This window comes from Xiphophorus maculatus, chromosome 4, assembly GCF_002775205.1.
Source record: "Xiphophorus maculatus strain JP 163 A chromosome 4, X_maculatus-5.0-male, whole genome shotgun sequence".
In the NCBI taxonomy this organism is placed as follows: Eukaryota; Metazoa; Chordata; class Actinopteri; order Cyprinodontiformes; family Poeciliidae; genus Xiphophorus; species Xiphophorus maculatus.
In genome coordinates, this window is record NC_036446.1 from 25,177,460 (window position 1) to 25,204,577 (window position 27,118).

The following is a 27,118-nucleotide window of genomic DNA, read 5'->3' on the forward strand; positions in this document are numbered from 1 at the left end:
CCCCGTGTCGGTCGTTCTGACGGATCACAGTAAACACAATACGGAGGACGCGCACACACAAATTCTCTAATTATGTGGAATAAATTACCTGTGTTGTATGGCTATTCACTCTTTCTTTTTTCAGCGTCTGTGGCATGAAGGATTTCGTAGAAAGGCTCCTTTCATATATCAATTTATTAATGAAAATATGCATATATTAATAGAACAAAAACAGCTCTTTTGCACTTTGCAATACAGCGAATGATGACTGGAATCTCTCTGCTTGTGTCTCTCTTTTCTCAGCATGCGAAAGAACCCAAAGGAGAGACCCGCACCTAATAATCTCTTGGTAAGTTAAACCGAGGCTCCTATTAAACAGTCTTCTGAGGATATAAAAACATATTTTTCCTTTTGTTGTTGTTGTAAATGTGTACAGATGGTGTTAACATTCACGTGCTCTGGTGGAGTTTCAAGTAGTTTTATCTGTGTCTTCTGGAAACGCAGTTGTGTTTCTGGCAGTGATTGAGGTGTCTTGGGTCAAGGACCCGCCATGTTGGTAGCAGCATGTGGAAACAACAGGAATGAACTTTTCGCTACCAAAGAAGGATTTCATATCGCAGAAAACCTTGAGGCAGGTTTGAGACCTCCTTCAAGAGTATTTCTTTCAATTTCACCACTTTAAAAGCCGTCTTAAGGGAACCACGCTTGGTTTCACGAGATTCACATCATTTCTTCGTTGAAAAACTTGGTTTTACAACCGTGTAAAATTTGATCAGTTGACATAAAGAAATTCAAATAAAAAATTAAAGCACTGTTAATGCATCTGGCAAACATTGCGCCTAAACAAAAAGAAAGACAAGTCCTTTGATGCTTTATCATCTTTTTAAAACCTATCAGTCAACTTTTATTCAGTAAAAGTTGACTGATGAAATGTAATGAAAACAAATTCATTACAAGTTTACATCCAGTAGTTGGGTTTCTTTGCAGTATTTAATTTATAGTTTTTTGTTTCATTTCATTTAGGTAAATTGTTTTTTAGAAAAAACAAGTAAAAGTAAGACACACATCAGTAAATGTTGTCCTTGAAATATTAGGGAAAAAAAACAAATATAAAGAATTTCATTAACTCAAATTTTGGCAAGCAAGATGAGTTTTTTTTTGTTTTGTTTTTTGCTCAGAATAACTAAATAACTCATTTGTTTCTCTTAAAGTTTATTGCTACTTTTAGCTTTAGGGTTCATTTAATTGGGAATGATTTAGGCAATAATCAGAACAGCACCAGATTATCTGAAAAAAAATAAATAAATCGACTTTGCCAAGTTGTAGCTATTTCTGTCTTGTCTGACAGCCAAGCCAACGCATCTCTGGCCCGGTGTGACCTTGACTGTTTTCTCACTTCTGGCATTAGCACACGAAACCAGACATTTACTCTAACGGGCTTTTAAGAGTTGCAACACAGTCAGGATTCTGCGTGTGGGAGCAATGACAGCGACTTGGGGGTCCACAGAGAAATGAGTGCTGAAGGTTGGCGTTTGCAGAACAGAGTGGTGCAAGGTGTAAATGCAGAGCCGCTAGCAGGTTGCATGTTCTCAGTCTCGCACCCGAAAGGAGGAGTAAAGTAAAATGTTGGTTGAACAGGGATTTCAGATTTATTTGCTGGTTTAAATATCGATTTCCGTTCACGCAGAACTTTCCATAGGAAAATAAGTGTTACTTCTTCTTGGTCTCATAAATTTTAACCTCTTTACCATTTTTAAATTCATAAAGTGCACCAATTAGATATTAGGTTAGATATTGGATATTAGGAAGGTTGTTCCCTTCACACTGAACTCGGGATTGAAGATTTCTCAGCAGAACATTGCCCAAAGCGTCACTTTGACCCCACAGACTTGTCCTCATAGTTCATCCTTGAACTTTTTTGTCCCCTTTGTTTTGCCCTGGATAGTGTCTCTGATGCCCCACTTGTCCCCAAGCACAGGGTGTCCCCACTCTCTCCTTCTTCCATGTGCACAGTCACAGATTACTGGACCTGATAGCTGCTATCTTTGTCTTTCAGTAAGTTTATATATATATATATATATATATATATATATATATATATATATATATATATATATATATATATATATATATATATTCCTTTTATAGTCACAGATTTTGTCCTTACAGCTTTCACATTCTTTGGGTTGGGTCAGTGCTGTTCTAATGAAGCTGTTTACGTCGTCGTTCCTGTCACTGTTTCTTCTTTTCTTCACGTTCTCGTTGTAACACGCTCATCTGTGATCCCTGAGCTGTTTGTTGAATTTCCTCCATTTTTGACTCCATCTTCCCCTCCATCCTGCTCGTCTTCTCTTTACTCATATATTTCTTTCCTTCCTGTGGGCCTTTCATTTCTTTTCCTGCATGATGAACTGAGATACAAGGTCATGGATGCCTGCCTCTGTGTCACCACTGTGCTGATTGTCTTTCTCTCTCCTCGTCTTCATCGGCCCTTTCCTCCGCACCTCTCATTCTACATCTCCATTCCTCCAGCCTCCTGAGTACATTAAAACTCTTTTCCTATTCTATCTGTATGTTAATGCACCGAGTCACCGCTCCTCTTCACTCCTGTGTCGCACACAAAAAGTGCAACCATTTACTCTCTCGTTTTTGTTTTTTTTTTATCTATGGAAAGTAATGTAGAAAATCACACAATAGCGCAGGGACTGAGCAAATAATGTTGGTTTACGACTGTATACACTCACCTTGCTGCTATTTGTTTATCATTAGCTTTCAGCTTGTGTTCTCTCTTATCAGTGGCATAGCTATTCTTTATGCTATTGTTGTTTCTGGGATTACGTCCCATTAGATGCTCTTTGACGAGACAAACCTTTGCATCCTGTTCACTTACTTTATCAATGTCCTAAATTAAGGCAGCTATTGAAATGAGGTATATTTACTACACAACACAAATGTCTGAAAGAGCATTTACCTCAGCCAAGTCACACCCAGTTCAGGCCAATATTCCTATGTGAGAACTTTCTAGAGAAATGTTGCCACCAACTATTACTTTCTTATCACAAAACTTGAAACATTTATTGGCAGTTTTATCCCTCATTTAGTTCATTCAGATACTCTTTGCATTTTTCCCACTTACCATTTTCAAATGTAGCCCGACAAAGATCAGGCTTAGTTAGCCCCGTGCAGGTAAAATGTTTTTGGCAGTTTTTATGTACCGTAGTGTATATATTGAAACAAAATAGTTTGTCTTCTTCTCTTTAAGACGTAGAATATCCTCACTTGAGAGCAACTGGAAAAATCTAGTACTTCTTGGTCAACAACGTCCCTCCACAAGCCTGCATTTAGTCTCCATGGTAACCAGCCGCTGTACAATCTTACGGTTAGCAATAGTCATCACTGTTTCCATTGCAGTTTTAGGTTTTATCTTAGTTATACACCGCTGCAAAAGGATGTAGGGTTTGCAGTAGTCATCTGGACAGAAGGATCCCAGTTTCCACCACACTAATATGTCTAGCTGGATTCAAAGACGTTGCTATGGAGATATTCCAAAACATTGTAGCGAAGAGGATATTGCTTGATAAATATCTTGCTGCTAAAACTGAAGGATGCATGGCCTCTCCATGCATCCTGGAAAGCCCATGGAATCAGTTTTAAACGTGGTAATCACATTAATATAATGACTAACAACACAAGAACAAGCAGGAAGCAACTATTTAAAGCGAGATTGTGAAAGAGTTGGTCTCTATAAAGGTGAACTAAGGGTTTACACACTATTTGGATGTCTAAATACCTGACTGGAGCCTGAGGGAAGGTTTAGACGAATTCACAAAATGGAAATGTGCCCCAGCAAAGGGAAACCTGGAGGTCAGGTACCAGAAAAACAGCCTCATTATATAACCAGACAGGGAGTACCTCTATTTTCGGACATTCATTATTTACTTTCTGGGTACCCGCTTCGGCTTCTGCTCCAGTTTCAGTCCAGTCTCTCAGCTTGGTCTCTCCTGGCTCACACAGCTGCTGTCTGCCCAGGGAGTTCACCCTGAGACTGGAAGGCTGTTGGATATTTTGTTGTTGCTCTCTTGGAAACCAGAACTGCAAACAATCCTCTCCCGGCAGCGCGTTCTTTAAGTTCACAGTTAAGTTCTTTAAGTCTACTGTTTACTTGACTCATGACAGTAACATCTAACTCAATATTCAATAAATGCGCCACAAAGAGGGAAAGAAGCAAATGTAAGTTGCATTTGACTATAAGTTCTATGGTTAGCAAAATTATAAAAAAGTAGGACTTCTAGCATAGAAAATAGAGTAAGCTGAATAAAACAATGCAATCGAATTGATCCACACTTTTAGTCCAGCTGAGCGGACAGAGATGTCCTTGCACTCTACTGACTTTGTGCTCACGAAAAATGCACAGTGTTTTTGCCACATCTACATTAGGTGGCATTAGGAAAAATAGCATTGTCATATCAGCCATTTTTCTCAGTGCTCTGGCTGTTTGCAGTCAAACACAAAACTTATTCTCTGTTTTGAAACCACACATCCTCTTTCCACTCCTCAAGATGACCGTCACACACCAACAGTCTGAGCAAAGCTCCAACTTACACCACGTTGTTGATATCTAACAGACACGGATGTATTTTACCTGAAGGCTATTAAGTGTAGAAAAAGGAAATACAAAGTAAAAAGTTAAACTTTACATCACAAAATGCAACATTTCTTGCTTTAAATTACCCAGATAATGCTTCTACATACTACTCTCAAAGCATGCGGCTTTCCTCACTCAGTCAGCTGGATGTCTGACCTGCAGCTGGTGACGCAGCGCGCCGTAAAAAGCATTTCGTTTTCTCTCAGACAGCATCAAAAGTTAACTCTGACTCTATAAAACCAAACAAAATGACCACTTGAAGCCAAAGTTAAACTTTTATTTTTGTGGAGCAGGAGAACATTTACGTGTGATTCAGCAGCTGATGAACTTGACTTTTCAGAGAAGTGAACTAATTGTCTGTGTCTTTAAGCCCATTGGAATATATTATTTTCTTATATGGCTCTTAATTTGTGCATCATAATATAAACATTAAACAATTCTGTAGGTCACTAGGTATCTGCTTGTGACCTATCATGTACGAGTGAGATTTTGGTTTCCTGCTATAACAAAAATAAATGGGGATAAAAAGACATTACTATGACGTCTGACCTGGTGGTTTAGATTTTCTTTAATAACTGCAACACAATTATAAAACAGATAATAATAGTTACTATTAGTAACTATTATAGAGTTTCCTGTGGTGGTATAATCGCTAAAGTTGATGCATTTCACAATAAATTGTTCATTCATTTGAAAAGATCAACAGGAATATTAGATACACATGTGCACTTACATGTGAATTAGTCTGAAACTTTGCTGTTTAAACTCAGACCCACAACATCTGTTACTTCAAACTCCACTCAACTCAGTCAGTCAACAATCTTTCCAGGAATCCGGTAGTCTCAGTAGTTTGATTGGAATAAAAGTGTCTCGATCAACAAATTCCTAAAATGACTCCTTTTGTGAGTTTTTTAAGACTCACCAAAAGCACTTTGCTGTGATCCTATTGGAAGATATTTCTCAATGCTTCTTTCCAAGAATTAATATAACGAACCTTTCTACAGCTTGTGATTTTCACAGCATCGTTTCTGCGCCCCGTTTCTCTCTCTTTCCTCTTGGTCCCTTGGTCCTCCGCGACAACCTTCGCCTTTTAGCGCCCTTGTAAACGCAGCCCTCCCGTCCTGCTCGTCTATTCTCCGCCGTCCATGTGTACGCTGGCAGATACACTCAAATTTCTTAGGCCCAGAGACCAGATGAGCCCCTCGGTTTTTCACAAAAGAACCCCCTCTTTTCTCGTACTCGCCTCCAGCTTGATTTTTACTTGCACAAACGCACACATTATTGGGGGAAAAATGGAGCCATTGAGCTTTATTTTGTCCATAGCACATTGAGATCTCATGCACATTTCTTTTAGATCTTTTAGATCTGATGCACATTGTAACTTTACTTTATAGTCTTTTAATATTAACGCTGTGACCTGAAACAATTTTTTTTTTGTTTTCAAAGCAATAACTGAATGATAAATCTGATTTTCCAGTTTGTTTCCAAGAATTTATTGTCTTAGGGGGGGATTTCTATCATGATTTATAGTTTTTTAAAAAGTAGTTTTAAAGTTGTAAGGTTTTCTCTCTCTAAAAAAAACTACGTCTTAATGTTGACATCAATACATGTGCGAAAAGTCTTTTTTTTTTCACATGCATGCTTTTATATCATTGCACCTCCTGTGTCCAACCACTGGTGTCGTCTCCCTTCTAATCTTTTCTGTCAGCGCCTTCCCTGACGCATGTTTTCACATTTCACCCCTGGGTTTTCATTGATGTAAACCCCATTGACACTTTGGGTTTTTCTGTTGTTGTCAGTTTTTGTATAAAAACTGGATTTAAAACCACCGTAAAACTTATCTTATAATAAAGATCAAAGCTAAAAAGCAGTTTGACAATAATTGCTGGTGTATAATAAACAATGTTGCTACACTTGTGTAGTAGTTTGAAGTTGAGATAATATAAAAATGATTGACAATTGCACAGAAAGTAACAGTATTTTAAAATACAACTGACAAAAAAAGAAAAGCTTAAAGCACTGAGGCAGTAACCCAGAATGATCCAATCATTTCTGAAAGTGTGTGATGTAATGCAGTCAGTTGCTGCAGTGTCAAAAGGGCAGCACACATTGGTGGGGGTCCATCTCGAAAAATGGCTTCTTATAAATTATAATCTTATAAATTTGAACCATGTAAACCCACATTAGGAGCCTTTTGGTGGTGCATGCCACTTTTGAGTACAAAATTTCTTTTTCACCATCTGATTTTCAAATGACATCTCTTCAAAAAAAGAAAAAGCATTTAGGACAGTAGACTAGGGATTTGTGCTTCAGCACTTATGACTTCCTTTGAGTGTCCTATTCAAAGGGTGAGGCTGATGCACTGTGGAGTTGCTAAGGTACATACATTGCTCAAAACAGGAAGTAAAGATCATCAGAGAATGGCCCCTGAGACTCTTTTTCTAGCACTTTGAGTTTGCAAGAGACTACTGTAAAGTTGTTGTTCAGTTAATCCCACATTAAATTCAGTGGCATAAAGATATAATCTATCCACTGCACCACAAATCCATTCAGTCAGATTCAAGGATTCATAAAGTGCTTATTGTCAAATGGTTGACAACCAAGGAATCCAGCAGATACCATCTAACACCCAAGTTCCCGATCTACTGTAATTACAGGGTCCTTAGTTAAACCCACCATTCCTGTACTTTTTATTGGACTCTTCTCTAGTTTGTGAATCATCAAACTTTGTTTAGGCTGGTCTTCCATATCAGCATTTTTATAACAGTCCATGAGTCCACCACTTGAGGAGTGCAAGTGGTGCTAGAAGACCACCAAGGTAGAACGTGGAGGCAGGTTTTTTTTCTATTTATATTGCTAAATGTTTCGCCCACTACTAAAACGCGCCTGAAATAAGAACTTCTAAGGTCAAACTTCTAAGGTAACTGTGCGAGTTGTCTACAAGGAATCCAATTCCTCTCTAGATTCTTCTGTGACAAATTGTGTTGCTGCGACATTCACTGTTTCAAATCAGAGCTCCTGGGAACACTTTGCTCCTTAAGCGAGGGCATAAAAGATTAATTCTTCACGTCCAAATTCTCTCGAGACATCCGGCGCGCAAAGGTAGACCTGCGACGTAACGTTGGACAGAGACGGAGCTGCGTATCGGGGAAAAGGGGTGTGTGGACATTAGATGCACAGATTATCAGACGTTGAGGGTAAATGGCATTTTAAGACACCTCAGAAAAGTTTGGATACATCATAGGTTGGACACGCCTAATGCCGACAAGTTTCCAGTGGGATGTAGCGATTAGCATGCAAATCCGTAAAGACCTAGTTATTCTATCTACCTCTTCACCTTTTTCTCCCTCTCACACACACACACACACACACTCGCCATGTTGTCTCCAACACCATTCTAATGAGGTGATGACCAGTCCCTTGTTATAATTGCCCCAAACTGCTTTTAATTTCATCTCGGCGTATTAATCATGCACAGAGTTATTTAAAATCGCATAAATTAATCTTGGATTAAACAGACCCTTCAAAGGCTTCAAACAATTAAAGTGTTGGGTAGAATTTCCCCTGGGTTTGGGTCATTTCCTTCTGAGCAGAGCAGTTGCAGGTGATTATCCCGGTTTGATTTGGCAAGACGGTGATTAATGCAACTTTTAAATGAGTCCTTCTCCCGTCTCACCTCTGACCCTGCTTTAATACGGCGGAAAGTCCAACACCTTGAATGACCTGATCCAACGAGTAGTTATTCACTCTGCATTCATAACTCCTCTAATAAAGGTTTCAAACTTAATTTAAGGTGCAGGTAATTTAATTATTACATGATCATGTGTGGAGGCGGGAGAGGAAAGATGAGGAGGCTTTTGTTTTTATAGTCCAAGCCTATTTACCCAATGAGGATTAAAAGATTTTTTAAAAAGGCATACCTAAAAATAATAGAAAAAAGCAAGAGATAAAATATTTTTCTTAAAGTTTCTACTTCCTTTTCAGTAAGTGGTAGATTAAGGCTTCTTGGACGATATACATTTTTAAGCCTCCTTTTTTTAACATTAACCAAAAACAATTGAGGGCCACAAACTGAATTTGACTAAAAACATGAATAAAAATTTAAATAAACATAATAAAAGAGTAAATGAATAGACTTAATAATTATATAAACGATAACACTTTGATTGAGATTTAAATAACTCTTAAAATCCTAAACTGTTTTAGTAATTGAATATTGCATAGTTCATTTGTGCCAAGAAATAATCTGAATGGTGGCCTCTCTCATCAGCATGTTACTCATTTGAAACGTCACAGATAATTTATTTAATATTTTCATTAGATTTTAAGCTCAAATTTTATTTTCAACTTTTATATTGTACGGATTGTCAGATTTTAGATTTTTATCCTTTCTACCCATTTACTGTGAGGATTTAAAACAATACGACGCTCCATCCCAAGACTAAGACGGCTCCTCTTTTGTGACCAACGCAACTCAACATTAATTCCCTGAATTTGTTCTTGAAATCATTTCAAGATTCTTAGTTGATTTGTAAAGTTCTTATTCTGAAATCAACTCAACTTCCTTAAATTCCTGTGGTTTTGTCTATAGCTCCTATAGAGCTATTTTTAAATGAGACTTGTACTAACTCTATTTGGGAAATGTTATTTTTTTTAAAGGAAATGTGAATTGATTGTGTTCAGGAATAAATAGTTTCTCTTTCAAAGGTGTAGCAAAGTGGATGATTTTTGTTTTTCATACAAACAAGGATGTAGTCACAGTCTTCATGTTTCAATCATTAATTTTCATGCAGGGATTAAGGCTGAAAGTTTTTTTTTAATTGCATCTGGATCTACCAGATTATATTTATACAGTATTTTTCCAGTCTGTCTTATTAATCAAAGGGTTTATTAACATATGGACTTAGACATGCATTTATGATGTGCTTCTCATTGTACATACAACACGTTTTGTGTTTTAGATTTGCCGCTGTTCAGAGTTTGACCACATCGAATCCTTTGGTCAAACCAGCGAATTTCCCCACCTGCCAAGCTTCACCCACCTCATTATGGTGTGCATGTTGCATATGCATTTTGACTGCCACCTTCATCCAGGCCAGACTCCAGCAGATTCCTCTGGCATGTCGGGGTTAATTTCTGGAGCAGAGGTTCCAGAGATTGATTTAAAACAAGAGAAAAGGAAAACGTCACTTAGGACGTCCTCTTTATTCTTATATCACTTGTTCAGTGCAGACACAAAAAAGAAAGATTGATGAGATGGATGTCCAGCTCTTAGAGGGGCACCCAGGAGCGTCCGCTGTGTGCGCGGAAGTGTGTGTCTCTCGCTGACACACATGCTCGCACTGATATGACAGTAATTAACCTCAGACTGTGTTAACCCTAGCTGCCCATTAGAAGGGCAAAAGGATTGATGGGGCTTGCGCCAGTCCTTTACAGTCCGTACACTTTGTTCACAGTCGGAGCACTCTGAAGTATGCAACCGTTTCCTCTACTGTGGTGAGTTAAAATGTTAACTGTGAGTAAGAGACCCTGATGAGCAAGCAAGCAGCAACAGTGTTCACCCTGAATTTGATTTTAGAGAATTTTCATGCCCACATATTTCCCTGTGTAGCCAGAAATAGACCAAAAGACCCCTGGGAGAGAGGAAGTGGAGCATCACCACCAGTGTGTCCTACTTCTTTGCTAATTTTGCATGGTGTGAACCTGTTTGTTTGTTGTTGAGAGGCGTTTAATGAGTCCACAGTGTAAATCTGACAGCAAACCTGCAGCGGGATATAGAAAATGGCAAGCGGTTTATCCTTTAACTAAAACAGCTTTAAACAATAAGTTGACAGCAGAATATGTGGTGGAAGTTAGAATTGTGTCATTAGTCGGGCAGCTTAATCTTCTAAACATTGAGGATCAGAGACATTTTACTTGTGTTCTTGCTTTTCATGTTTTCAATAAGCAACAATAAGTAGGGGATTGGTGATACCCAACCTACCTTTTACCATTTACACCAACTTTGATTGGACCAAACCTCATTATTTAGGGTAACTTGGACCCTTTCCCATCCGTTTATCCCATGGCATTTAATTCATGTCTGGGTTCATTTACATGACTCTCCTTCAAGAAACTGATAAATTATCAATTGTGACTTATTCCTCTTTTATATAGTAACTGTATCTGCTGTGTAATGCAGGTTTGTGTTGTGTATATGGGTATTAAACCTGCAGCAGATGTCAGCTCAGGTTATACTCTACGCTTGTTGAGGAAGTACAAAATTACTTCCCTATGTACCCGTAGAAGACTGAATCTACTTTAATGTGTTTAAAATGTATTTAGATTTTTTATGTTCCAGTATACTGGCAACAATTAATAAATGACACATAGCAGTTGTGGAAAATGATCGGTTTTGGCACAATGCTGTCCAAACACAGTTGGGAAACAGCCAAAAGTCGTGTTATTGCAAGTACATGATGTTGAAACTCAATTAGAACGTCGGATAATCTTTTTCTTTTTCTGAATATCAGAAGGAAATTGCTCAGGAATTTGTACTTTTGTTCTTGTGTTAAGATTAAAATGGAGTCATTTTCATGCTATCATTTTCCTTTTTGGCTTGCTGTGAAGAGCTGCAATGATACTAAAATAAATTCACTAGTATTCAACAAATTATAATGATAACACTGAGTATAAAATGTTTTAAGCTGGTATTTTTTTTATTTTTTTTAATAGTGTTTAGGAATATCTAATTGATATTTAGCCTTTGTTTTAGCTTCATTGATCGTAGAAGACACTAGCTTTGGATATTTTCTTCCCACTAAGTACAACTGGGTTCTGTTTGCACTAGACTATTACTTATACATATCCTCATATAAATGCTTAAAAAACAATTATCATGTTAACTGGTCCCCTCTCTGTCCCCTAAATATTCAGTGAGATACAGAGGACTGCTGCATATTCGCATATTTTTCTTTGAAACATAACTCCAAATTATTTGCAAAAGACTATGGATTTTTCTGTAGAGCACAGCTAATATATTAAATAAAATGTGGCTTTGGAAGCTGACATACCCATCAATTCTACTTGACACGCTATTGGCTGGGATTTGTGAAGCTGCCAATCCAGGAGTGTCATTTATTTTCCTTAACACTGATTGGCTGTTAGCTAGAGGGTGGAAATAAGGAAAACTAGATATTAGTTTCTGTGACAATCCTTAGGTGGTCCCCACTGTGCTTATCAATACACAATATGGTATATTTGGTATCTGAACTATTAAAACAAGTATTTATTTAAGTGTTTTTAGTGGGAATCTTAAGTATTCATAGATGTTTGTCTGTGGTCATTAACCCCCACTAATACTGGGGATCCACCATATTCTGCCTGATGTAAATGTGTAGATCCTTACTGTGCAAACAGGAAGTGAAGTGAAGAAACAGACTTCTGATCACAAAGATCAATTGTAATCCTACTCGATTCAAGTCTGTCTCCAAATTCTGCCAAACACTTTAACTCATGACTTTCTTGCACAGCATCACTGAGACGTGTGCTCCGTCTAGACCAGACCAAACAGTAGTCTCTATCTTTTTTTTTTTTTTTCTCTGATCGATCTCCTTGTTAGGATCTACACTGTGCACCACTGACGTGATCTCTTGTTGTTCTGGTCAGATGTTGTTGAAATCAGTGCTGACAAGTTCATTAAAGCTTCCTTGCTTATGTAATTGGACATTGAGACGTCTCAACGAAAATTCCCGGTCAGCCCTGAGTTGATTTGTTTCATTTACAACCTGCTCCCGTTTCATCCCTGACCTCCGGGTGACCTCTGCGACCCCCCGGCTTCTCTCTGGAAAGCCGTCGAGGGGGATTGGGTGACCGGGTTCGCTCCGACTGAGATATCACATGTGACATCTCTTTTTCCAGTCCTGCTGCAAGCGTACACCGGCGCTGTTTAACAGCCTTTACGAGCTGTCAGTCGCCAGGTGGAACATTTTGATTTGTTTGCTCCGCTAATGAAAAGCAGTCAGAATTATTCTGAATTTCATTTTTAAAGCGTTGTTATTTATTTTGTTTTTTATCTTTTTTTTTTTTTATTACACATCTCACTTTATATCCTGACACAGCTCAAGAAGGTCGTTAAACCCAGGATGTTCTCTGGGACGTCGTCACTTCAAATCTGTCGGGCATTAATATTTAACAGGTTTTATTGCTGTGCTTGTTTACTTTATTTGGATTTTATCAACATTTCGTGGTCCATATTTGGGGATAAGCACAAATCTCACAAATTCTAACACCTTTCTACATAAAGGCCTAATAACGTTTGCGACTCCGGTCCGTCTGTTCGATAATAAAAAATTATAATGTGGAGTTAAGTGAAAGAAACTTAATGGCTGTTAGACGTGTCTTTGTTTTTGTGAGGAAGCTCATTACCTTTGATTTTGCAGCCAATCCTTAAGCGTTACTGTGGAGGTCATGCAATGATATGAGCAGATATTTAATGAAACTCGGGACTGTCATTTCAAAATAAAATTACACAAGTGTAACTTCCAAAGACTTGCACTGCAAAAACACACAATCTTACAAAGTCGTTTTGGTCTATTTTCTAGTGGAAATATCTTATTAGACTTGGAATAAGACAAAACTAACTTTTCAGCAAGATGTAGCAGCTTGTTTTAAGTAAATAATTCCTTAATATTGATGAAAAAGTGCTAGTTCCACTGGCAGATTATTTCACTTATTTGAAAAATGTCTAAGTGAATTAATCTGCCAGTGGAACTAGTACTTTTTAATCAATATTAAGGAGTTATTTACGTAAAACAACCTTCTATCTTGCTGTAAATTTACTTGTGAGTGAGTTTTGTCTTATTTCAAGTGTACTGAGATGTTTGCACTAGAAAATAAACCAAAATGACTTTTGGTAAGATTTTGAGTTTTTGCATTGTTCAAGTAGAAAGTGAAATGTTTTTCTATCAAATGCCAATAGTAGTTTAGTTTATGTAAACAAAATTTGAATAAAAACCGTTATTTGGTGTCTAATAATTTCCTACCATTTAAAAACAATTTGAGTTTATATGGAAATACGATCAAATATTTAAAGGGTGGTGAAAAACTTTTTTTTTTCTCTTATTTGGAAGATTTTAATTCCAAAGATTTGGTCAACTCATGAAATTCTTGCATCTTTCCCAAAGACGTCTGTCAGTCCTTTCTAACCATTGTTTTCCTGCTTGTTTCAGGACCATTCCTTTATAATCCAGTACAACGATGGGAATGCCGAGGTGGTGTCCATGTGGGTCTGTCGCTGTCTGGAGGAGAGGCGATCTCAGCAGGCTCAGTGACACGTCGGGCGTCCTCCTGCTGTCCAGACGTTACTCACCGGGACATTTGACACCAAACCATGAGCACTTACAAAAGCCTTCAGGGCCAAGTACGTCCACATGCACTGCATTAATGACTGGGTAATAATTGTTACATACTTTATCTGAGAATCTGTTTATTTAAAAAGACTCGGCTGACGAAACACGGAGGAGCTCGTATCCCGGGACGCGTGTCCAGACTTTGTGCAGTCCGAGCTTCGCTGTCTCAATCTCCATCTTGTGTAGCAGATGCTCTCCCATGTTTTGTTTTTTTATTACTATTATTATTATTCTTGGAGAATCCAGAAATCCTGAGAATTGACTCAAAGGATCAGAGACAGTAAACAGCTTTGCAAAAAGACCACGAGTGGCCGGCGGGGTCTTGCTTTGCTGAGCACGGCCTTCAAGTGAATGTCAAGGTTTCCTCCTGTGAGTAACTGCCCGTCTTCTGTGCCTGGTTTTCATGCGCTTTCGTTTATTACCTCAGCAACTTTAAGTTGTCATTTGATATTTGCTAAAAAAAAAAGAAAGAAAGAAAGAAGGAGAGCTCCTCTTTGTGCTTTTGGTCCAGAACAAATGTTTCTCTTTAAACCCAACGGAGAAAAAAAAAAGAAAAGAAAAAGATACCAATGGATGTTTTTTTTGCCTCTGTGTGTTTTGTGACATTTTGTCGTCAAGAGACCAAATCGCTCTCAGAGGTGTGTGTGCAACACATTTGTTTGACTTGGTAATCAGCAAGCTCACCAGCTCTCCACGAACCAAGAAGAGGATCATGTGCTGCGTTCTGAGATGGAAGGACGTCTGCACATTTCTCACTCGACACCTTTTTCAATCCGCCTCCGAGGCACTGGCGTTCATCTGCCTCTGACTGTCATGGCCGCTCGTTTCAGAGACACATTTCGTCTCTGAAACCTTTGGAAGCCGCAGACCAAGACAGGCATCAGTCTCATGATTTTAGTATTCAGAAGCAGCGCTAATGTGCTATAATATAAGCTCAGAAGGGTTAAAAAAAAACAAACTCAACTGGACTTTATTTCAGTTTAAGCTAGTTTAACCTATGGTTTCCTCTTTTGTTTTAATCAAAGCACTGAAGTTATTGTTTGGGAGGAAGTAATTTACCAAGCAGGATCCTCTCACATGAGCTCCCAATTGTTTTAAGTCAACAGAATAAAACTCTATACATGTGTAGACTCTATGTTTTAAGGAACATCAGTGTATGATCCTGGTCATTTTCTGGTAACAGTTGGCAAAATTATTATCGCAAATTAAAACAGTCAGAAAAAAAGAAACAGTTTTCTGTGACGTGGTAATGAAAGCGACACCTTTTTGTGATTATTTTTAATCTGCCATGAAAGCGGCCTTTGTTTTTCTTACCTGTTCTGTCTGCTGACAATAAGCACCACCTTTCTACTCTTTTTAATGTTTTTTTTTTCCACATCAAAACCACAAAGCCTTAGAAAAGTGTTGATTCAGCAGAATTATTAATGCTGTGATGTTACTGACGGCCTTTTTTGTCTAGTTGTTAATGTTGGCACATACTCCAGATATACTAAATAAAATGTATTTAAATTGTTTTGGAGTCTTTTTGTGTTTGATTTAAAACAAATGCACTTGTCCTGGTTTTAAACTTGACTTAAATAAAGTTTAAAATTAAGACAAAGAAATTTATCTTTTTGGGGAAAATTTGTTCAAAAGCCGTAGTAATGCCGGGTTTCCTTTTTTGTTTAAAAGCTAAGAGCAGTTTTTGACATGAATCTGTACTTGTGGTGTTTTTGGGACTAAAATCTATGACTTCTCTTTTTTTTTTGCAGTAAGCAAAGAAAATATTGTCTTTGAAAATAGGCCCAAGAATGAAGCCCTGAGGAACGCCACGTTGGAGCCTTGTTCACACAGATTCACATTGACCAAAAAACAAAAAGTACCTAGTGGTATATTAGGTCGAGTTCATTTACATTGGTTTGATTTTGTTGAAAGGAACTGGCTTTTAAGCATAACTCATTAATAAAGGAATCAGAGCAGAAGCTACGCGTTAGCCTAGCTTGCATTGGTTTTACTGTAAGTATGGGATCATTGTCCAATGCAACTAGGTGTGGCTAAACACATAGGTTTATCCAAGTTTCAATGTTCTCCATCTCTTTTATTATGTTCATCTTTAAGTATTGGGTGTGACTGGCAGCGAAACAAACCCGCAACATGATGCTACCACCATCCTAACAGCTAGTACCGCATTCATTAATCTGAAAATCTCACTTTGACTCTTCCAAACGTAACTTTTGTCATTATGCTCAGAAGCTCAGTTATTGTCTGTCACAAATCTCTCAGGTAAGCCTGATGTGTTGATTTTGAGGCGAGAATTGTAATCCTAATCTGTTAATCCACATCCCGGGTCATTGCAGTTGTTTGTTGTACAATCGTTTCACCCTAAGAAGTGAATCTTTAAGCCCCAAAGGAATCACGTTCATGCTATGATGAGTGGATGAAAACTTTTGAAGCAAGTGTTGAAAAAATGAAAAACCGACTCTTCTGCAGGACTGTTTTAATTATTCTTTTTTTCTCTGTTTAGCCTTTGTTGTAATTCAGGCAGACGGCAACGAGCCTCAGCTGGTCTTTATTAAAATAAAATAAATAATAGCCAGCATTCAGAGAATGGCCTTCACACTTAACATGGCCTTAAACGTGGTGGGAAAAAACCCCCATTGTCTTCAATATTCCGAAATTTTTGCCGTCTTGTACTGGTGTGACCCAAATCTGTAAGCACTTTCCATGAGTTCAGTTGTAATTTGCATTTCGTCATTAATCTCAGTCCACCTTTAATTAACACCTGATATATTCTTGATAATTAATATCCGATGTAACCTGTGAGATGCGGTTCAAGGTGCGCGGATCTCGTCCAGCGGAACGATTGTGTTCACACGAGGCCGCGTTTGTTCGCCTGAAACGACAAGGACGCGCTGCGTTTCCTTTGTCTCCCGACTTGAAAAGCTTGAGTCGAAACAATCTGTTATGCCTCCACACACGTGTCATAACAAAAACTCTCCTCTTATGCGGCTGAACTTCATTAACTCCTAAAGGGAGAGGCGCCTGCAGTTTCATTAAAGAAGTGAAGGTGACGCGTTAACCCGCAGCGCAAGCGAGTTTTCACCTCGAACCCGTCGGCTTGGCGTCGGAGCGACCTCGCTGAATAACTCTCGAGTTTTCCTCACAATTCGTCTGAATGCAGTGAAAAAAGATGTTGGGCCGATGAATTAATGGTGTTCAGAATGCGAAATGAAGACCGAAAGAAAAGAGGAAAACTTTTTTTTTTATACATTAGTCGTGTATTAAATTAATACACTGCATTCAAATGTATTCACTCAGATCTTTTTTATGTGGAAAAATGAAGAGCAAATAAGGTCGAGCTTATTTTTGAAAAAAACTTTAATTTTTTTTTTATTTTATTTTATTTATTCCAAACAAAGGCCGAGAAAGAGAAAGAAGGGAAAACGGAGCGGAACGGGGGAATCAAGTCGGAGCTCCGACAGGTGTAATGTCAATGTCATTTATTTGCAAAAAAACGATTAAGGATTTGATGTGAATGCATGTGAATGCGCCGTCGCCGCAACTAAATTCAACTAATTTCTATCAAAACCTTCATTTTGCCACAATTTTCATCCTCTTTTGTCCAAACTGCAATACACCAAGACGTAATGAAAGGACTGTGGGGAAATTTTAATTATACAATCTAAATCCTTTCACCTGCGAGTTCGCCAAGGTTTATTAAGCAACACAATTGGTTGAATATGTTTTTGATATAAAAATAAGTTGCCTGAAACTGAGTGGCTTCTGTGCGTGGATGCGAACGTTGGACGTTAGTTATAGATGAGGCCACTCAACGAGCTGCTGCTGTCATTACTTCTTCTTTACTCTTTTTCTGAACATAGAAAGCATTTCTCTGTGTCCCTTATTTTGTCTGTTTTCTGTCGTTCGTGTACTCGGCCAGGTTCTGGTCCTGCTGGAGGTTTCTTAACAGGGAGCTTTTCCTCTAGATTTGCGCTGCAAGCCAGTGGCTCGATGAAATCAGCTAGATTTCCTTTGATAGAAAATTTTCTTAACCAATTTGAATAGTAAACTGAACTTAAAAACTTTTACAAAACCGTGTTTTTCTATATTTATTAAAACTGTCACCATGTCATGACAGTGTGGTATTAAACAGATGATCTGTGAAAAACAATCAAGCTCCTCCCAGTGCTACTATTGAAGTCAAAAACAACCAGTCAGAGCCAGGGGGAGGGCCTTAGCGCTGTTCAGTTTTGTGTATGTGCTGCTCAAATGCTAATGGTGGAAAAGTACCTACTGTTACAGAAAAACCGTTGATCCGCCGTCTGTCATCGGTGGCCATAACTAGCTAACTAGCTTTAGCATTGGTGGCAGGCTATGCTGTGGTGAATCAGCAGTAGCTTAGCAAAAATTAAGTGATTGACAGCGCTAAGACCTTCCTCCTCTCTCTCATTGGTTGTTTCTTACTGGGTGGTGTATTTATGCAGTTAGTACTGGCAGCACTGGGAAACGGTAAAGGAGCTAGCTAGCTTTTCAGAGACTGTCTTATACTGTAACAACATAATGACAATTTTAACTAATGTGTAAAAATGTACTTTTTTTATAAACATTGCTGCAGTTTTAACTCCATTGTTTGATACCGAGGTTCACATGGAAAGTGTGCATCGTCAGATTGAATTAACCTTTTTCTTTCTCTTGTTTTAATAAAGAGACATTTATTATAAACTGGCACCATGAATTGAATTCAGCACATGACGAGAATAGTTTTAGCAATTTGTTCAAACTTTAATTTCACACTTTCTTTTTGTTAATTTCTTTATAGTAAAATTGCTTAATATTGCTTTCATTGATCTTTAGTTGCTGGTGGTTTGACTCACATTAACAGACTTCCTGTTGCCAATTTGTAAAAGCTCAGATGATTGTTAGCCTCTGAAAGCTAAGTTCACGACATCTGAGTTGGTTGGAGGTGCACATAAAAATGTATTGAAAGGTCATCCACACATCCAGACAAAAACAAATGATACAAGAGATCATCAATTGAATTCAACCATGATCTTATTTGTCTTGCGATGTGTTATCTGGTATATTTTAAACTAAAGTAGTGGTCACAAATGTAAAATTGATTCTCCGTCACTCGCAGACTCAACAGTTGTCTGTCTGTTGAATTTGGGAGCCGTTTTATGTCTGAATGATCCATAGCTAGATAAAGAAACAAAACTTATTCCTATGAAAATGAGAAAGAGTTACAAATTTGAGCTCATGCAGAAATATTAATCGAACACGTTGTAAAAGATTTCAAGAAAGTCTCTTTTTGAAGCCAAAACTAAAGAAATGAGGTATGGATCAAGATATTGTTCCACGCTCTATTCAGTCGGTCAGCTGTCCTCTTTGCCCTTTCAATTTTTAAACCTTATAAATATTTCAACATAAAGCAAAATTTTTACTTTTGCATTCATATCCACTCCTTATAGTTGATCAACGTTTGAGTCATCAAGTTGAACTTTAAATCACACGTTGAGATGACACCATATTGTCATTCGAACAAACCCCGGTTCCTTTGTCTTCGCAGCTTATTACTTTAGCTCGCCGTTCAGTACAGGCGCCGACACACACTGGACAATGTGTGTTTTATATGTTTCTAAATTAACTCCAGAAAGCACAAGGCCAGGGTGATTTCAATGATCTATACTTCTATTCAGACGTATAGAAGTTTATTTACACTTTATTTTGCTATGTGTGGAAGCAGTCTGCAGCAAAACGAAGACCTAGCAGCATTGTTCTTAGTGAAATACTCCCTAGCTAATTACCAAACCTCAATGAAGTTTAAAAATGATTTTTAATCATATGTGCTACAATCTTTACAAGATATACAAAATGGTTCTTATTTCCTAAGATATATAAGAGAGTCACTATCTTGCGAGATGCCACCTGCTGACAAAACTGATCTTTCTACTTCAATCAGCAGCAGCTATGGTCTCAATCCTCTACTGCTTTAATTTGTGAATCAGGATCTGAAAGGTCCTGATCTCAGTGGAGAGTTTCAGTACTCTCCACTGAAACTCCATGCAGACGTTTATTATTTTTTTTCTTTTTGGAGGAAAAGGCGATCTTGGATGTGCAGAGCGGGATCAGCAGGCTGCTAAAGCTTCCTGTGAGAGGAAAGACCCTGATGAAGACTCACTCAGTGTGTCAAGTTATTTTATTTTATTGTCTTTAAATCCTGCAGTGATATACAACTTTGTAGAAAAAAGTCCAGAGCCATCGATACTTTTAGATTTCTTTATTTTCCTGGAATCTTGAGTCTTGATCAAATAGCTCCCCAGACTTTCTAAAAGTTATTCAAAGTTCTTGTGTTATGTTTGGACTGTGGCTGACCCTTCACTTGTTGTCAGTCCAATACCTGATCATTTTTAGAGAAAATTTATTTATTCTACTCGGTGATTACCACTTAATTCCTTGGGCAGAAAAGTTCTCCTAAACTGCACTAGCTTTGAGTTTACACATAAATGGCAACTCCGGTGGCTTAAAAAAGGATTTATAGCCCTGGAACTTTCCATATTTTGTCACATTGCAACCACAAACGTTGGAATTTAATGTGAAAGACCAACACAAAGTGTCATACAACTGTGACGTACAAAAAAATGTATTTATAATACAAAAACATTTTAACAAATAAAAGGAATTAAAAGTGCGGTGTGTAAAAAGTATGATGATCGGATGATCCAGAAAGCTCATCATTCCTAGCAGCACTTTCCTCACATGTGCAGGTTAATTTGATGTATATATATGTAATATATGTATATATATATATATATATATATATATATATATATATATATATACACAGTACAGACCAAAGGTTTGGACACACCTTTTAATTCAATGAGTTTCCTTTATTTTTATGACTATTGACATTGTAGATTCACACTGAAGGCATCAAAACTATGAATAACACATGTGGAAATATGTACTAAACAAAAAAGTGTAAAACAACTGAAAATACCCCTTATATTCTAGTTTCTTCAAAGTAGCAACCTTTTGCTGTGATTACTGCTTTGCACACACTCTGCATTTTCTTGATGAGCTTCAAGAGGTCGTCACCTGAAATGGTTTTCACTTCATAGGTCAACCTGCCCTGTCAGGTTAATAAGTGGGATTTCTTGCCTTATAAATAGTCATGAAAATAAAGAAAACCCATTGAATTAGAAAGGTGTGTCCAAACTTTTGGTCTACTGTATATCACCACTCTGCACAATAATCTATATTCAATTTCTCCACAGACGTTAAAGCTATAAAATTTCAAAACTCAACATTTATGCAACTGTAAAAAACATTTAGCATGGCTGAGGTCAAGGGTGGTTCATATCCAGACAGAGCAGGAAGCAGACAGTGGGTGAAGTGGAAGCTGAGGGAGAGGAAACCAAGCGAAGGAGCTTAACGTGAACAACGATACTGTAAAAGTAGCACAAGACGACTCAAACTGAGCCATCAACTCAACTGCATAACAACTTTGACAAAGGTCAAGGTTTCAGTGAACCATCTCTTCAGTCAATTGAAATTGATGAAATGTTTTGTTGATTTTTTTTATTCTCATCTTTCATGTTTATAGACGTGCTGTGTCAGAAACGAAGTCCCTAATGAAGCAATTCTTTCAAATTAAAAAGAACACTTGAGAATTTTTTTTTTTTTTAGAATAAACTCAAATTAAACACCTGAATGTTGGACATTGCTCCTTTCTCATTGTGAGTGTTTGTGTCACAATTCTTAGGTGTTTGAGCTTTAGCTGGGTCATGTTTTCCTGTTGATTTGCTTGGACCTGGTTTTAATTCTTCTAAGTGTTTTTGCGTGTTGGTTTAGTGCGCTTCCCTTTCCAGCTGTTTCACATCTCCATCTCTCTGATTGCTATCTTCCCCAGCTGCCTCTGATTAGTCCCTCTGGTTTCTATGCCGCTCTCTTCTCTCCCTCGGTGTATTTAAAACCTATCATCTATTTTTTTTTTTCCTCCATTGGTTCGTCCGTCAGTTTTTCAAGGTTTGCCCCCCGTTGCCTTCTGAGATTATCCTCCGTGACGTTGCCAGTTCATCTTATGGTAAGATGAACACTTACCATAAGTGTTCATCTTTATTTCCTTAAATATGTGTGCGGTGACCCCGGGTTCCGGTCTGAACTTTTGGCTCACCGCCTTACGTGACGGAAGGACCAAGCAGAAGAGATGGACCCAGCAGCAGGTGGAGGAGGTAGAGGATTACCTTTGCTATGAATCGGACTCAGGATTTTTATTTTTATTTTTCTGACGAGCTCTTTAGCTAGAGGAGAAAGAATTTGTCTTTGACGATCAGCTGGAGGAGACTTTGTCTTTCAAAGAGACTCGATACACTCTGACTTTGCCGGGATGTGGATACCTACCTTACCTCACGAGCTGCTTAGGTTTGCATTCGCGGGAACGCGCGTCGTTCAAAACTCCCGTAAACGGATTAAAATATGACCGACGAGGCAACCTTTAAATATATTCGTAAACTTAACATATCCACCAAAAGGTGACTTTTTTTTTTTTTCCGTCTGATTAGTCTTTTAAAAATGGGCACTTTTATCTCAACACATTTGAGTCGCGGTGTCTCAGGAGAACGTTCTCTGCTCTGTGGTTTACAATAATGGGTCACGTTCCCCACTTTTTCTACCACCAACACGATGTGCAACATCCAAACTTTTTAAGCTAGCGGGTAAACTCATGGGTGCAAATGGGACACAGTCTAAGTGAGAATATATTTAGGCTACAACAGCTGTTGATGGTGAAGTGCTCAATTTGGTATTCTGTCGGTCTAAAAACTTATTACTAATGCACAAAATAAAGTGTTATGAGAGGGAGAAAAATCATGTTTTTGAGTAAATGTGTTTTCTTGCATAACCAAGTTGTGCACTTTGTCATAAACAGCAGATGTAAATGTATTCTCACTTACACTGTGTCCTATTTGTACCCATATCTGTGTCTAACTGGTCATTTAAAAAGCTGGGCTGTTATGCAGCACTTAAACTGTTATGCTGTTGATGGAAATAGAGCGGACTGCGGCACATAATTGCAAACTAAAGAGCAGAAAAACTATTATTGAGACACCAACTCTTAAACATTCGACTCAAACGTGGTGAGACCTTCTGCTCTGCTGCCAGCCAAAAGCCTCCAAGTTCCTGTGCAGGTTGTCTCCAGACGTTCTCTGTCACCATGACCAGCCTCTCGGCCGTCTCCACCGCCATCTACCTCCCAAGATTCTTCTAGGGTTCCTCTAGGGTTCTCCAGGCCACACAGTCATCCAAATAAACATGATCTCATGGGTTCCTTTGTGCTGCACAAACATCCACTGGAACTCTATTCCTCCTTGGGATGACTTCCCAACTGTTCCCCAGAGCTCTGCTTTGTATTTTGTTTTGTTTTTCTTGCCATCCACCTTATACGCCCTCCGCCCAGCCCTATTTGGTTGTTTTTTATTCCTTCTGCTCAGACTCACTCAGGTGTCTGGTATAGGTGCCTTTTGGGGGAGCAAGAAGGTGTGGCCTTCAGTTTCATCTATAATGATCTTCTCCTGTTTATTTGCTGTACTTTCAGTCACAGCAGTTTATTGCAGAAAAATACCTGTTAGGACTTGTGCTGTCATTGGGTCACCGGTTCGAATCCCTGCTCCGTCTGTCTCCATTGTTGTGTGTTTGGACAAGATACTTCACCTGCCTTGCCTGATGGTTATGGTCAGAGGGTCTCTTAACCATCTCTGTAATCCTGAGCGCGCTCTTATGCTCGCTTTCCGGCAGATGATTTCCAAGGTTTTCTAAAAGATTTAGGTCGGGGTGTGGAGATGTCCATGGAAGGTCGGTGTGTGTCTGCTGAACCACTTCTATCTTGACTTCTCCTTTATGTTTTGGATAATTATCTCATTGAAAGACCCAGGAAGACCTGATTTTGATTTGCTTGAAGCTTCCAGGAGTTCATAAAGACATGTGCTCTGACAAGGTACCCAGGGCACAAAAATGTATGTGTGTGTATATATATTTGAAATATATACACACTGCACTGTATTCTGCACTGTTTAGTGCCCTATGTTTCAACACTAAACCCACCTGGAGTGTTTCTTGCTGAAACAGAGTTCCCAGTTGAACTCCCAGCAGAGTTTTGCAAACTTATGACTGTGACGATAAGACGGACTCCTCTCATTTGAGCCAAACATCTATTAGAGTGGTGCTAATAGACGTTTTGGACATTTGAAGCCCCAGAGATGCCTCTCTAACAGTGAGCACTGCAGAGGCTTTCACTCCCTTACCGTCCTGCTCATTGTGTGACAAGATAAACATACGTACTCAAGCCTGGTGTCCAGTGCCAAAAAGAAACGGCCTATACGCGTCATCATATTTGTATGGACTTTTTTCTTTTATTTCCTTCACTAAACAAATTTACTTAAAAGGTTTGCTTTTTTTCCTCAGATTTCCAGTAAAATTATGCATATGAGATAAAAGATTCATATCTTTAAGACTTTAGCGGCAATGGTACCAAATTAATTTGCCTCTTTGGATTTTCTTCATCCAATAATTTTGTGTAATTTTCTTTTTTTTATTTTTTTTTAGAAAAGGCACAAAAAGTCTCAATTTGAGGGAGCCGAAACACATTTTAGTTGGCTGTAATTTAAAGTGAGCACCAAGTCATAATGCCAAATCCGTCACACAGTGATCCCATGTGTTGATTTAACTAAGCTGCAGTCTGCAGGGAGCCCCGATGCTGATCACTCAGCCCGGCCTCGCCGTGTCACTCTTACCTGTCACAAACGCTTTGTGTGACATGTAAATCGTGGCATCAGATGATCTATGGACGCGCTCCCTGTGACCTATGGTGATAATACGTCTGGTTGGAGGAGGGCTGGGTGGGAGGGGGGATCTAGATGGGGGCGCTCCGGGATATTGACCGTGCTTTGTTTGGAGATGCGTCTTCATTTGAAGCCGTCCGGGACCCTCATATTACCAAACTCCCACCGAGCCGCGTCTCCGCTTTGTATCGGCCCGATGACCTTTTTTTTTTTTTTTTTTTTTTTTTTTTTTTTTCCCAGAGCAGTCCGGCTTGATTAGCGCATCAGGCGGGACAATGAGTGGCCGCCCTGTACACAGCCATTATCCGGATCCCTTTATCAATGTCCTGTAATTAAAATGTCACCGTTTAATTTTCGAGCCATCGCTTTCCTCTCCTCTCGGCGGAGTCTTTCCTCCAATAAAAAAAAAAGTGCAATCGAAATGCTCTTTTAACTGGAAACAAAAAGAGAGACGGAGAAAGCGTTTAAGAGAGCCGAGCAGAGGGGGATCAATAGGCCCTTTAGTCCAAGAGGAGGATTGATTGGTCTCTAAAATGGGATTTATAGGGGTCATGGTTTTATGGGGTGCTGATACAACTGTTAATTATAAAACATTTGGCTACAATCGCTGCCGTTATTAAACCTGTCCCGGTTGAGCCGGGCTTGATTGATCTTTTTACATCATAAGGCAAAAAAAATAACGAAATGCGGAAGAAATTATTATTATTATTATTATTTATTATTATTAATAATAATAAAACGTACATGCATTCATTTAGTTTTCATAGATCCGAAAAAAAGTTTTCGATCAGAGCGCAGTGGCGGTCAGGTGAAGTAAGGGGTGTAAACAGACAGGGGCGCTACCAAGGAGGAGCCAGGGAGGCCAGTGGCCCCTTCTACAGATTAGGTGGTCAAACAGTCTTGTTGTATTTTTCTATTTTCATATATATATATATATATATATAATCTTATAGTGAATATCAGACAGGAGTGGAAGAACTTTAAAAAAAACTTAAATTTTATTTTTTATTTAATTAATTTTAACTTCTGTCCTTTTTTTTGTTTTATGCACCACTTTTTTTTTTTTAACTATCCACTTTCGAAGTTCTGCTATGATTTTCAGTCATCCCTCAACATCCTCTGGAGACGGCCCTATTTTCAGAGGCTGAGAATTAATAACAATAATAATAATCTGCATATTTTCTTATTTGTTGTGTAGCTGGACAGTTTTCTGCGTAGCATCAAAAGCAAAAGACCATCTAACATATTTTTTGCTTTTATATCATCAGAAATGAGAGGTATAGTCTTAAACCGGTTGAGGCTTTCTTAGTATGACACAAAAGGGGGATAAATAAATAAAGAAAATTGAAGAAGGTTAAGGAGAAAGGGGGGGAGGAAAGCAGAAGCGCACAGGTAGTCACCAAGTAGTTTTATTTATCAGCTGTCCGGGGAAACTGAGCATTATTTCCTCCATATGAGCGTCGCGCTGAAGCTCATCTGCTGAGTTTGGACAGACACCTGAAGGCGCGTTTCTCCTCCAGGTTAAAAGCTTTCTGTTGTCTGCATATCAATGAGGCCGGGGGTAATTTGTATCCAACAGGAATAATAAAGGGTGCTCGCGTAAAATTACCGCTGAAATGTCTCTAATTAAAACCTCCTCGCTGCTGATCTGCGGCCGCGTCAGCTCACGTTTCTCCCGGAATAAGCGGCGACAAAAGGCTGCATTCAGCTCGGCGGCCTAAATAATTAAAAGGAGGGGAATAATTACAGTATAAAATTGTAATTATTAGGGGGGATGTGGGGAGGGGGGGCTGCGCGGGGGAAAAACCTCTCCATGGCGAAAGAGGAGAGGATGCGCTTATAAGATCAGGTTCGGCATCAATATTGCAGGGAGGTAAGAGAGAGGAGAAAAAAAGAAAAGCTGCACGCAGGCTGATGACACTTCATACACTCTCATCTCTCCAGGAACACACTGTACGCTCCCTTCAGCGCGACGAGTGACGACATGAGGGCGTTCTTGTTATTTTTGTCAAACCGTCCGAAACGATCCACTCGTTTTGCATCTGTTAACAAATTCGCCGTGTGAGCAGGGCCGGTCAGAGCCTTTAAGGGGTCTGCTTTGCTCCCTGGTTCCCCCTGGACCAAAGTCCTTCACTCAGTTCCCAATTGGCTGAAACCTGATTTGTTATATTGCGATGATGTCACTGACATATCTTGAAACTTTTTCACATTGACTCACTTTACATCAACAAACCTTTATGTTTTTTCAGGGATTTTATGTGATAGACCAACAAAAAGTGCCTAAATGT

The 27,118-nt window shown here is 38.7% G+C and overlaps 1 protein-coding gene across 1 annotated transcript in view; it reads left to right on the forward strand.

Moving 5' to 3' along the window:
* The window catches only part of map2k5 (mitogen-activated protein kinase kinase 5), a 55,831-nt gene extending 40,305 nt beyond the window's left edge, over positions 1-15,526 (forward strand). Inside the window, exons 21-22 of the mRNA XM_005799760.3 lie at positions 283-328; positions 13,834-15,526. Of these exons, the coding sequence (XP_005799817.1) occupies positions 283-328; positions 13,834-13,935 (148 nt within the window). The 3' untranslated portion in view covers positions 13,936-15,526. The remainder of the gene's footprint in view (positions 1-282; positions 329-13,833) is intronic.
* The last annotated feature ends 11,592 nt before the right edge of the window (positions 15,527-27,118 follow it).